A 12,415-nucleotide genomic window follows, 5' to 3' on the forward strand; every position below is an offset into this window, starting at 1 on the left:
TGCACAGTGTTTCATGTTTTAGCAATTTTGAGACAGTTTTTGATTACATGAATTCTTATTGCATGCTGTTTGTGATATTATCCTGTGTATTTTCCTTGGGTTTGTTATGTTTCTCTTCCTCTGGGTGATGTTCTCTCTGTGCTCTGGAGCAGAAACAAACAGTAATCAGTTATTAAAGACAGAGCATAGCTTATGACAGAAAAATCAACTTGAACCAATGGAAATGATTGAATATCATAATCTGAGAGCCTTTTTGTCTTGTATGTAAGGTGAGGGATTACTCTAGATGCCTGAATGCCCTATATGTACCTTTATTCATTACTGGTGGCTTGCTCTACATGTGTTTGTGTGTTTGGGATGAATGCAGCACCGTGTGCTAGGCAAGGCTGATGTCACAGGGTGTAATAGGGGTCAGATGCTTACATGTTGCCTGTGGTTTGTGCTGATGGATTCATGAAGTCTGTTTCCATTTATTCAATTATCTTTCTTTTCTCTTCCAGAGTTTAGCATTTAATGTATGTCTCAACCCATGCAGATAAACAACCTCAGGACTTGTCCATGACAGGCCCTTTCATTCCCTCACAGATGCTACAAAGGAAAACATCTTGGCTGCACACAGCTTCCTCTCTAGATATTTCCCCTGTTCTCCATTCATTTCTTCAGACATTCTAGTCAGACACAAACACGCATACATTAATAGGCTATAATTTAAATACAGGGCACTGTGAGGTCTTTTATGAATAGGCTGTGTTGCTGTTAATGCTGTTTTGGGTATCAATTTGTCATGCCAAATAACTGTGACCCAGACAGGTATGTTGGGTAATTATTTTCTATAATTAGTAGTAGTATTTAATTTTAATGCCATGCATATAGTAGGTTCATCAGATCAGGCAGACAAGGGTAGGTTTCATGGTAATGACTAGGAGAAGGAGAGAGCTCATAGCTGATTAAGCCATGATGCCGCCAAACCACAAAAAGCAAAGCTTGTGGGACAGTATTTTTTGCAAGATGTCTCCCTCTGCGTGTGCAAGACTTTTTAGAAGAACAGTAGATAGACAAATCATTGTTCAAAAACAAAACATGACACAAGTAAGCCCTTACTGAAGACCAGAGCTTAATATCCAGTTTTGCTAACTCTGCCTACTGTTGCTGGTACAGGACACCAAGATCTCTTCCCTGGAGAGGAACATCAGAGACTTGGAGGATGAAGTCCAAATGTTAAAGACCAGTGGTCTGCTTCACCCTGATGACAGGCAGGATGAGCTCAAGCAGGTGGAGGTCTACAAGAGCCATTCTAAATTCATGAAGACTAAGGTAGAATGTCTCTGCATGGTACCTGAGAACACTCCACACTGCATGACCTATGTGATGCATGTTTGCCTTAAGACATCAATAACAAATGTATGAGAATGTGTGTTGCATACCTTTATTGTGTGGTCATGGAGAAGCAAGCAAAAATGTGAAGATGTCTTGATGCCAAACTGCATATTACAGTATGCTGTGTCTTTTGGCTGCTTTATCAAGGCTCTAAGCTTCTTGTGTTGCATGGATACCAAGAATGCCTGCACTTAAAAATGTCTTTCTTCACTTTTTGTGCACCATACCTACTTAACCTATTTGATGACCAAGCATTGTACTGTACTAATCTCCTACCTGATGGGCAAAGGAACTATCAGCTTACAGCACACTGTGTCTCTTCACTGTCCTACCTTTAGCTGGCAAAAAGCCTGACTAACATTTCGCTATCTCAGGCACAGACAGACATGCACACATTTGAATAGGCACATGGACATGCCTACAGGAACCACATTAAATAATGCAGTTTCAGTTTGCATTGAGTACCTAAGATGACCCAGGCTCACAAGCAGTGCTCCATGTGAAAATGTTTCCCTTTGGTTTATTAATGGCTCTTTGTAGGACCCATTTGTCATTGCATCTAGGAAGCTCCTGATACCATCACAAAAGTTTTTTTTTTATGAATGGAGCCCTGACAGATGAATGTAAGCTTACCACGAGAGAGGAAAAAGCTCTCTCCTCACCTGGGATGATATACATCGCAGTGATGCCCCTTGCTTGCTCTCTAAGTCTCATTTTTCTATGTACAGTCACACAGATGCGCAGAAAGACATCATTGACATATAGATTCATTCTGTATCCTTGAAGTGTTTAGGATCTTGGTGTTTCAGCAGTGGTGGTGACTGGTGTTGAGGTGAGACTGTGATAAGAAAGGAAACCAGAGAGGACAGGGATGCTTTCCTCTCTGGGCTTTGATCTACTCAATACCAGAAAGTGGCTCCTAAGGGGTCAGACATTTGTTGAGATATAAGTGCGAAATAGAGCAGGTGAATTTATTTATCCAGATAATGATTTCTTGCAGATTTCACCAAGTAGAACATTCAGAAGCCGCAATTATGTAGTGGAGGAGTGCAAAGTGTGGAGGTGTGTGGTTGAGCATACAGCCAGCTGGGAAACTGTCGAGGTCTCCCAGATGGCTGTATGCAGTAGTCGAGTGGCTTTTTCTTCTTGTCTTTGTGTCTCTCTAGGAGCAGGCCTTGTCACCATGTGTGTCTTCCATCAGACCAGCTCCCACCTTCCTCCAACATCCTTGGATCACAAAGCAATCAGAAGTACCACTCTCATTGCTCTCTCTCCTCTCTTTTTTTCATTTTACCTCACATTCCTTCAATTCCATCATCCTTATCTATAATGTTCTATCACATTTTTTTTTGTCCACTACCTTTTTTTTTCCTGACTCTCTTCTCTCTGTCATGCTATTCCTCTCACTAGTTTTACCTCTGTAATCATGTCTCACTCAGTCCCATTTTTACTCCACCTCACCTTTTGCCCCCCTGTCTCTTATTATTCTGTCTCTCTTCTCCTTGATTTCTTGGGCTCTGTTCCCTTACTTTAATTGAGGGTTGATAGGCCAAGGTCCAATTCCCCTGTTATGAAGTGAACCTTGCCCACACAATTAGAAATATCTCTTTTTGAATCAACTTTGTGCATTTTTGGCACCAACATACTGATTGCAATCTTCTGCACATAGTTACTCAGCACAGAAACCTCCCCCTTTTAGTGCATTTGGTTTCCTTTGGGGTTTTCTGTCCTGTTCTGTATGGCCTTCCTTATAACAGTCTGTAATCTGTCAGCTGTCTGAGTGTAATATTGCTGCACATAACTCTGCATGTATTTTCTATCACTTGTGTTGGTGTGTCCATAGAGCAGGCAGTGGGCCTGGGTTGCTAGTCTTCCCTGATTGAGAACTGACGCTGTGAGGCTGGGTGATAACTCAGTATTATAATGTATCGCCTTTCCAAATAAATGTATGCAAAGTATGCATTTTTGCATTAGGTGTTGCATGTGTATTTGCTTCTTGAGAAAAGTTACATTTTTCACTTTTTAAGTTTTTTTTAATCTGTATCTATATTATCTATTCACTCAATAATGGTTAAATACGTTTTTATAACGTGTGTGTGTGTGTGTGTGTGTGTGTGTGTGTGTGTGTGTGTGTGTGTGTGTGTAACTTCCAGATTGAACAGATGAAGCAGGAGCTGAACAGGAAGGAGTCAGAAATGCAGGCCCTGCAGACCAAACTAGAGACGTTGACCAATCAAAACTCAGACTGCAAGCAGCACATCGACGTGCTAAAGGAATCGCTTAGCGCCAAGGAGCAGCGCGCCAACACACTGCAGACAGAGGTCAGTGTGCACACATACAAACGTGCATGTGCGCACACACACAGGCCCACAATCTTCGGCTGTACAAATACACTCACCAAGACTCACTGAGTCATTCCAGCTTCCTGGAATTCACTTGTAAAGACACACACAGCATCAGATGGATGAGGCTGTCTGTAGATGGTAGACAGTTAGACAGTAATGACAGTAGGAAGGGCTATAATATGGTAAAGCTGTTTAACCTTACCAGGATTATAAAGCAATTGCATTGTAGTAAGTATGGTTCATAGTAAACTCCTACTTTTTGGCTTTTATTTCTTTTGCTGATTCATTAAAAATGTGAATTGACTCTTTGGCCAAAACTGGCAAATTTACAATAATGTTGATCATTGCGCACTGTTCCTGGAAAAGCAGCCTTTATGACCAAGTTTCAAGCTCAGATAGGTCATCAGAACCATCTACATAGAAGGACTTCAGATGTTAGGCATCTGTTCTCTGATGCACAACATCAAACACCTAAAAGAAACTGTGCAACTGTAGACAATCATGTTTTTTTTTTGCCTTGGGTTCTTTCTCTTTTTATTCCTCTGAAGAATGTTGAGGTGGGTGAGGGGAAAAAAAAACCTGCATATGGCACTTTTACTCCACTAGTGGGCTTGTACGTGTGGGCAGGTCAGTCAGAAGACTGGAGAATACTGCCAGCTTTTTTCTTCTTCATTTTTGAAGTTTTTAAATTCCCTGGCTCTAATGATTTAATCACCTCTGCTAGGGATGAAGGTGGACTGCATATATGGAGATGTGTGTGTAGGGGGGGGAGAGCATGTGGCATTTTACTTCATCAGTCTAGACTTGCAAGTGGTACTTTATATCCCTTTGTGTTCAGCAGTTGAGAGCGGTCTGCTAACTATGTCTACTTATCATTACAGGAAGCAATTTGGGCCAAAATTAGACCTAATTGTCCATACATGTGAAAGGAATTTTGGCCTTTGCAGTTAGATGAATGCATCATACTTAAACGAGTTGCTGTCCAGTGTGTGGTTTTAGTCTCTGTACATGGTTTTCTTTGTGTCCAACTGATATGGTATGTAAAGAAATTCATATGTGTCCTTTTGCCATCAGTGTAACTTTACTGCAAGACCGTGAGCCGTCACCCCCAGTCATTTCATACTTATGATTTGTCCTCCAAAATTAACTCATTAAAAAGAGAGAGATGGGAGCTTCCTAGCCTGGGGTTTGTGTCTGAAACTTACCTTTGTTAGAATTATTGACAAATTATGTTTGCAGCAGACTGATATCAGGGAGAATTGACTTATCACACTTTCTAAAATGTTATATATATTTGTTTTACATTTATTTGCAGCTGGGGTGTCACACTGTAACATAATGTAGATAGCTTTGCTAATATTACAGCCAGTATTGGTTTTAAGGTGCTAACAATCTAACATAATACATAGTGCATTGCTTGTGGATGCAGTACATTTCTTGGAAGAGTGTTTCTGTACTGAATGTGGGTGTAAGTACTGTTGGATTAGACTGTTAGTTTTAGCGTGGTATAAACTCCCAACCAAGTGTCAGTCTGAGATGAAGCTGATATACCCCTTTCGGTATATACTGTCCAGGTCAGGATCTTAATTTAGGTGCCAAAATGGTACAGCACATTTATAGTTTATGCAGTGTCACACACATGGATATTATACCACTTACAGTAAACACATGAATCTTGTTTGTGAAGAGAATAATTCTGTTAAATGATTTCCAGTGTGTCTACCACAGTTGAATGAAAATTATGCGCTTGAGTGAGGAGGCAGTGTGTATTTGTGGTTGTTAATATGAACATGTGTATGCTTGTGTATTAACGTGCTGATGTATGTCTTAGGAATGATGTGTAATTAAATCTAATATAATTAATGCTCCAGGCACTGAGCACACCAATGCTTTGTAGCCAGTGTACTTACTTCTTAAGGGCTACTGCTGCACAGCTGTAATCAGATCCAACAGTCCTGACTGCAACAAACACACACTCATTCACACATTCAAAAAAATGCATGTACAGTCGATGCTTATTGCTGGGCATATACAGTCGATGCTTATTGCTGGGCTCTCATCTCTGGTCTGGAATGGTTTATTCCTTGCTATGAACATAATGTTTTCTCCTATTAAAGTGGGCAAACCAGAGGATGGGTGGGCTTTAGGCCAGCCATGGCCCTGTATCCCTCTGCAGATTATGATTCTCACAGGTTCTCCCCACTCATCCCATTCCTAGTACTTCATCTCCCCTCAGAGGTTTGTTTCAGCATTCCCACATCTTATTTAAATTCCTCAGGAGCCCCACATTTCCTTTTTGTCTCACTCATGAACACTAGCTCATCATACCCCTATTCATATACCTCCGCGTGTGTGTATGCATGCCTTTGTTGCATTGTGTGGACCTTTTTTTTCAATGCCATTATTGAGGATATTTTAACCAGTCTTTGCATCGGTTAGGCATTTTGTTGTGATGTTTAAGATTAGGGTAAGGGGGTAAGGAATGCATTATGCCAATGAGTGTCTTCAGAACTAGTAACGCACGACTCTGTGTGTGTGCCAAGTGGGTCTCGTGATGAATGGCAGTGATCGGTACAGTAGTCCACTCCCCCGGAGACAGGCCGCTGTCTTCCTAACCAGAAGAACAGCTTCATCTCAGGCATTTTTCTCTAAAAGCAGTTCTCATCAGGATGGGCCTGAGAAAGGACTGGCTACTGAACAGAGCAGGCACTGTGAGCACGGAAATGAGAAAATGGAAGTGTATTTATTTGTCAGTCAAAGTTAGAGACAGCTTCTAAATTGGTGTGATCGAATCCGTCTCCAGATAACTGGAAAATAATGTGTGTGTGAGCGTTAAGTCTGCTGCCCACATCTCCAGAAACTTAACCCTTCAATACAGTAGGTGTATGTTTCTTTCCTGCCCAGATCAGGACAATGTAGGGCTGTAACTATACTCCAGCAGATCAGGTAACCTATTGGAGACCTTCCTGTATATTTAACCAGCTAGCGAAAGGAACAGGCCACAACCCCAGTGTAAGGTTGGCTTGTAGGTTCTTTGAAATGTTTAGTTTCTTCCTTTTGAGAACATCATTTTGAATATGAATGTTTGACTAAGAGACCAAATCAGACTGGGGGCCTGTTTGATTGATTCAGCCGCAGTCACAAGTTTAGTTAGATTTACTGTATTTATAAAGCAACTTTTTCAGTTGACTTTGGAGTGATCTCTGACCTGATTCGAGTTTCCAGGACAAAGTAACATTCATTCAGATTTTTTTTTACTCCAGATCAGTTATATTCCTCAAGAAGAGAACTAATTTACTTGGCTTATCCAACCATAAGATCAGTTTGTCCTTTTCCCCATTATACCTTTTAAAATTCAAACACCCTTCTTCTACACGGTTTGCAACTGCAGTTGTTGCACATCCTGTGCTACCTCGCCAGGCCTGTGTCTTTCTGGCATTACTGACTCTGAAGTTCCAAATGAACCCTAATGTCATGCTGATCTTCATATAATGACTATTTTCTATATATAAATTCATGTTGACATACTTTTGCTTTGCAGGCTCTGATTGAATTGGTTTTTCAATGTCTCAACAGTTTTGACCTTCTGATATTATGGCATTTTTGTCAGCAAGAAACAAACTACAGTCATCTAGTATCTGCTTAACTTTTTGATTGTGCTTGCACACTAGAGAGAGTATGGATGTACTGTGAAGATATATAGCAAATACTTGTACATTTGTTGGCTGAGTTTAGTGTCTTATGTTTCTACAGTAGCAGTATCTCCCTCAAATGCCAGTAATTCTCCTTTTGCCAGCTCCCTGTACTGTCTGTTACAACAGTGCATTTCTTATCACATGTGATTAATGCAGAACATAGTTTCATTTTAGCAGTGAAGCCTCGTTTCACTAGATTTGGTTTTATGTAGTTCACCAGTGGACACATTAGTTGGGACACATTAATTTATGGCATCTGTGTGGCAGATAACACTGGTAGATGAGCTGTGGAACTCCTGGAACATTTGCTCCCCCACTTGGTGATTGCTATAGAAAGTAATTTTCAGGAACAAGTCATCTGTATGTGGAGACAGGGTAGTCTGCTGGAAGGATGGTTGGCTCAAGCTTTGTTTTGTGAGAATGTGTGTTGGATCCTGCTCTCCATTTTTAGTTTAAAAAAAGGCCTTTTGTTGTCTCACCATTTAAAGTGCTACAGAAATTCAGTGGAAATACTTGACACATAAGCCCTTTTCAAACCCTGTTCAGACATGCACTGGAACCCTGAAATTCCCTAGAAATTACCCGAGAGAGCTCTATATGAGAACACACATGTCCGAGTCAGACGACCCGGACCTTATGTGCCACAAGTCGAATTTGGTATTTCCAGTAGGTGAAAACGCATCTGACACGAACTACCTCCTGTTACATGATATATGTGTGAAAGGGCAACTCTCGACAAAGTCCACGGACATAGTCAAGGGTTCACGTATGAAACAGTGTCTTTCAGCATGAATACTTTCTTGCCATTCTCCTGTTATTACTGCCTCTGCTGACTTATTTAGCTATGACTCTAAATTCACAAGAGCCACACAATTTGATTTAATACATCATTTTTTTGGTGCAACAAATTGTTGTATTTAATGTCAAAGTTTTTTGTGAAGGTCTATGCTCTGATTTACATGGTCATCACCATCACTGGAGGTGAGCATTTTGCAGTTCTCCAAATGGGGAAGATCCAAGGATTTAGGTCAAATTCTGTATCATGCACATAAATAACAACCATATACCATTTGACATGTGTTCCTCACTAAATGTCAGCAAATGTGTTAGAAGAAGCACACCTTCAATGCACATTTTGCACTGTGGCAACATGGCTGTGTTTACTTAGAACAGTCTGTGGTATTTCAGTTTGTTTCTCAGATGTGATCTCAAGTGTCTTGTGTTCTTTTTCATCACCAGCATTCACAAGGTGTTTGCCAGAAGACCTCCACTGAGTTTTGATTTTCAGGTCGAGGTGTAATGATTCGAAGAAGATATAAATGACTTGCTAACATCAACCACAGTGACAGTGATGAATAGGAAAAACAAGAGGAAAATTAAAAGGAATCTGGAGTGGGAGAAAGACTCAAGAGTAGATGTAGAAGGCTGTGGGCTTTTGTCAGTGAGTGATGCAGTGGTACAGTGTGCTGTGGTCCCTGCTGGACTATTTTTGTTGATCTTTCCTTGTCCTCCTTTCTGATTGATGGGTCATATGGGTAGTGAAGCGGAGAAAAGATGTGGTCTCAACCTGGTTACACTCCACCCTGGCTTCTCCCCTGCTGTGTCATCTCTCTCTGTCCTTTTTTCTGCCTCATTCCCTTTTGTTCCCTTGGTCCATATGCTCTTGCCTCACTCTGCTTCCATCTGTCTTCTGTCCTCACATTTCTTGCCTACTTCTTCATCTCCTTTGTCCATTCTCATCTCCTATCTTGTTGGTACCACTAAAACGGAGGGTATAGAATGCATTAATCATAGGGGAAACCTTGACAAACACAGTAAAGAGGACTGAAATAAAAAGGAAATGGTTCCAGTTTTGACTCACCACAAATTGTCAACATCACATTTAAACTCGATACCTATTTTGATGGGTCCCATTGCAGGCCAGTTTTAATGACCTCATCTGAACTGGACTGACCATATAAACCATTTTCAGACCGAATAGCATGCTCCCAGGGTCCTAGGGTGGTGTGGTTTGGGATGCAGTATGAGTAGTAAAGCGTTGGGGCCCCCCAGAACAAACATGGCACGATCCAAAATAAAGCCCCCGCAAGTTCTTCACAGGCCATGTGGAAAAACCATAAAGTGGAGTTATAGGGGTCAAAATGGGGATGAGATATTTAATGGTTTACACAGGGGCATATGTGCATGACCAAAGGAGATGACAAACAAGTGTGTGTGCAGAGGGCTGCGTATTCGTATGCACATGAAAACATACACATTACTGTTACGTAAATACACAAACCACATGCTCCAGCACAAATGACGCATTCCGTTAGGGGATATCTAAACTAAATTTCATTTATGTGGTGATTTATGTGTGCTTTCTCTAATTGTTTTCTGTTTTTGTACGTTTGTACAAACAAAAACACACTAATACAGAGAGTTTGCTTGGTCTACTGTCAGTCAGCGGTTGTTAACCAGAACGTAGTGAGCTGCTGGCCAAATTCAAGACTTCTTTCCTTTACCAACTTTGAGAAAGTGATTCATAGCTTTATTTCACCTGGGCTGCTGTAGCACAGGGATCAGCAAGTCTACACTCTCACTTTCAGCTTGTTTAAAGAGCTGCTGCTGGGCTTTTGACAGGTCCGTATAAATGTGACCACATTTCCCCCATATTAGCATCTCTTCTTTGTTCATTGGATTGATTTTTAGGTGTCACTCGGAGGGTTAATGCTGTTTTACCTCTGAGCTTTTAAAATCACATGCACCATCTAGGGTGAGTAGATTCTCCAATGAAATGCTTTTGGTTGTTTCGAGGTCTAGATTGAAGCTCAGAGGGAACTGTACCTTTATAATGGCTCTTAAATAGTGGAACACTACCATTCCTCCAACCTTGGCAACTGTTAAAACCCATCTTTCTCCTTGGCTGATGGAAATATCTTCATTTTACTCTCACTTAGTGTATTTGATTGTTTCCTAAATGAATAATGCATTTTTATTTTATATATTAAATGGTACGACACTTTGGTAATCTGTGGTGTTCTTAAATGTGCTAGAAAGTAAACTGACTTGACTAAATACACAAATAGAAGGCTTTATTTTCCAGCAGGTGCAATGCCAGTATTAGTGCAAACAGTGCAGTTTTTATACTGTTTTCCCCTCGATCGCCACCTGTTTGTTAATTTTCTTGACACCAAACAAACGACTTGCAGCAGTGTAGGAGAAGAAGTACTGTTTTAGGATGAATGGTTGGCTCAGTGCAATTTGTTCTTCTTTCATCTACTGTAGAATTATATGCATTAAAACACTCCTTGAGGCTGACGGACATTGCTAGCAACATTTTTGTGTAAACACTTGTAGTTTTATCACCCATCAGCCGAAATCATAGGTGTGTCTCATCAGTAGTGTCTGATTTTAGATGAAGATTGTGTAGTTTTACACATGGATGGCACAGCAGCAAATTTCTTAATTATTTAAATCTCTGTACACAGCAATGAGTCAAACTAATTTCTGAAGATCAGACTGGAGAGGTTCTACTGAGAAATTCAAAGTTTAACATCCAGAGTAATGCAGCTGTCCTCAGGATGAGTCCTGAGCCCCATTAATACCTTCGTGACATTTTTATTAAACACAAAAATCCAGTCTCCAAGTCTAAATTTTTTTTTTTCATGTGAAAAGGATTATTACTGTGAGTTTTCCATTTTTACAATTCATGTTTATAAATACTTGTGGTTGGGTCTCATAGGCATAGAAGCAAAACCATATAATCAGTAACACCACAAAACGATTCATCTCATATGTCGCGAACAAATAAAACATGTTAGAAAAAACATTTTTTAATCAACTTCACATACTGTATGTGAGGTCGTTTTGCTAGCGCCTGAGGAGAAGCATGCCCGGGTCAAATTTTCAAATCTGCCCCAGCTGGGCAAATTCAACATTTCTCTAAATCAACTGCACACCCGCCTCGACCTGTTAATATTAGAGCTGACCTTTAATGAAATACCGACTTGTAGCTACTGCTGTTCAGTGAAGGAGGCACAAGATACTGTCAGGCACACAATGGCAAGTTGTGATACATGATCAAAATATGGCAGTGGACACGCACTTAACAGATTGTAACAGATTTCCAATATGTATTTTGAGTCAAGATATTGAGGCTGTTCCTTGATATAGATGTACTGCATCAAACACTTAGTCCTGCCTATGGCAATGGTTGTTATACTAAAAAGACCTGAGGGTGTGTTAGACAGAACAACAGATTCACAGACAAGGTGAAGAAGCTATTTCATTTGTTGGGTCAAGCAGAAAACGAGAAGATTTCAGGAATCTACTTAAGACTGCAGACTTGTGTAGTTCTCCACGTTTTGCAGGGTGACTGTTCAAGTGTGGATTTCCTGGAAACAGGGCAGCAACTGGCATACAGTGCTGGAAATAATCAGGAAAAAAATCAAAGTAGTAAGTGTTGATGTAAGGGGAATGCCTGCAGTGTCTCTACCTTTGTGTCATGTGTGTGTGTGTCTGCTGAAGGAGGTAATCATGATGGATGGGAGGTGAAAGGGGAATTGAGGTAGCAGTGTGCAGTGAGGGCTAGTGCGATGGTACTTGAGGTGAATCTCCCCTACACTTTCTATGTTGTATATCTGCAAAACAACCATTGGTACGAAATCAAAAGCATGGCATGATTGATTTTTATGCTCTGGCAGAGAACATTGATTCATTCTGTTGACAAAGATACCTTTGTCAGTGGATAATGGAAGCTCTCTCTGTGTGTGTGTATCCTTGTCTTTTGTTTTGCATCTCTGCTTTCCCATGTTTTCTCTATACCCTCTGGGCAGACAGCTGTGTTACCACAGTTTTATCAACAGAAGTTGTGGTGTACAATGTGACTATTCACCCTGCAGCCCCTGCTGTTTGCCAGTTTATACCCGCTTATTATCCTGAGCTAGCCCTTAGATGATCTGTCCTTTATACCATTCCTGATTAGAGATCTGATTGTTGCTTTATCCCCGACTTTGA

The 12,415-nt window shown here is 40.7% G+C and overlaps 1 protein-coding gene across 10 annotated transcripts in view; it reads left to right on the forward strand.

Moving 5' to 3' along the window:
• Positions 1 to 12,415, forward strand: part of LOC109971776 (ELKS/Rab6-interacting/CAST family member 1) — a 141,563-nt gene that overhangs the window by 15,972 nt on the left and 113,176 nt on the right. For 8 of the 10 annotated variants that reach the window (XM_020620255.1, XM_020620246.1, XM_020620315.1 and 5 more), the window contains 3 exons: positions 1,159 to 1,314; positions 2,544 to 2,627; positions 3,531 to 3,698. In XM_020620255.1, the coding sequence (XP_020475911.1) occupies positions 1,159 to 1,314; positions 2,544 to 2,627; positions 3,531 to 3,698 (408 nt within the window). The remainder of the gene's footprint in view (positions 1 to 1,158; positions 1,315 to 2,543; positions 2,628 to 3,530; positions 3,699 to 12,415) is intronic. The other 2 variants (XM_020620285.1, XM_020620299.1) reach the window with 1 other exon arrangement.

The sequence above is a fragment of the Monopterus albus genome, unplaced genomic scaffold (assembly GCF_001952655.1).
Source record: "Monopterus albus unplaced genomic scaffold, M_albus_1.0 scaffold6.1, whole genome shotgun sequence".
Classification (NCBI taxonomy): Eukaryota; Metazoa; Chordata; class Actinopteri; order Synbranchiformes; family Synbranchidae; genus Monopterus; species Monopterus albus.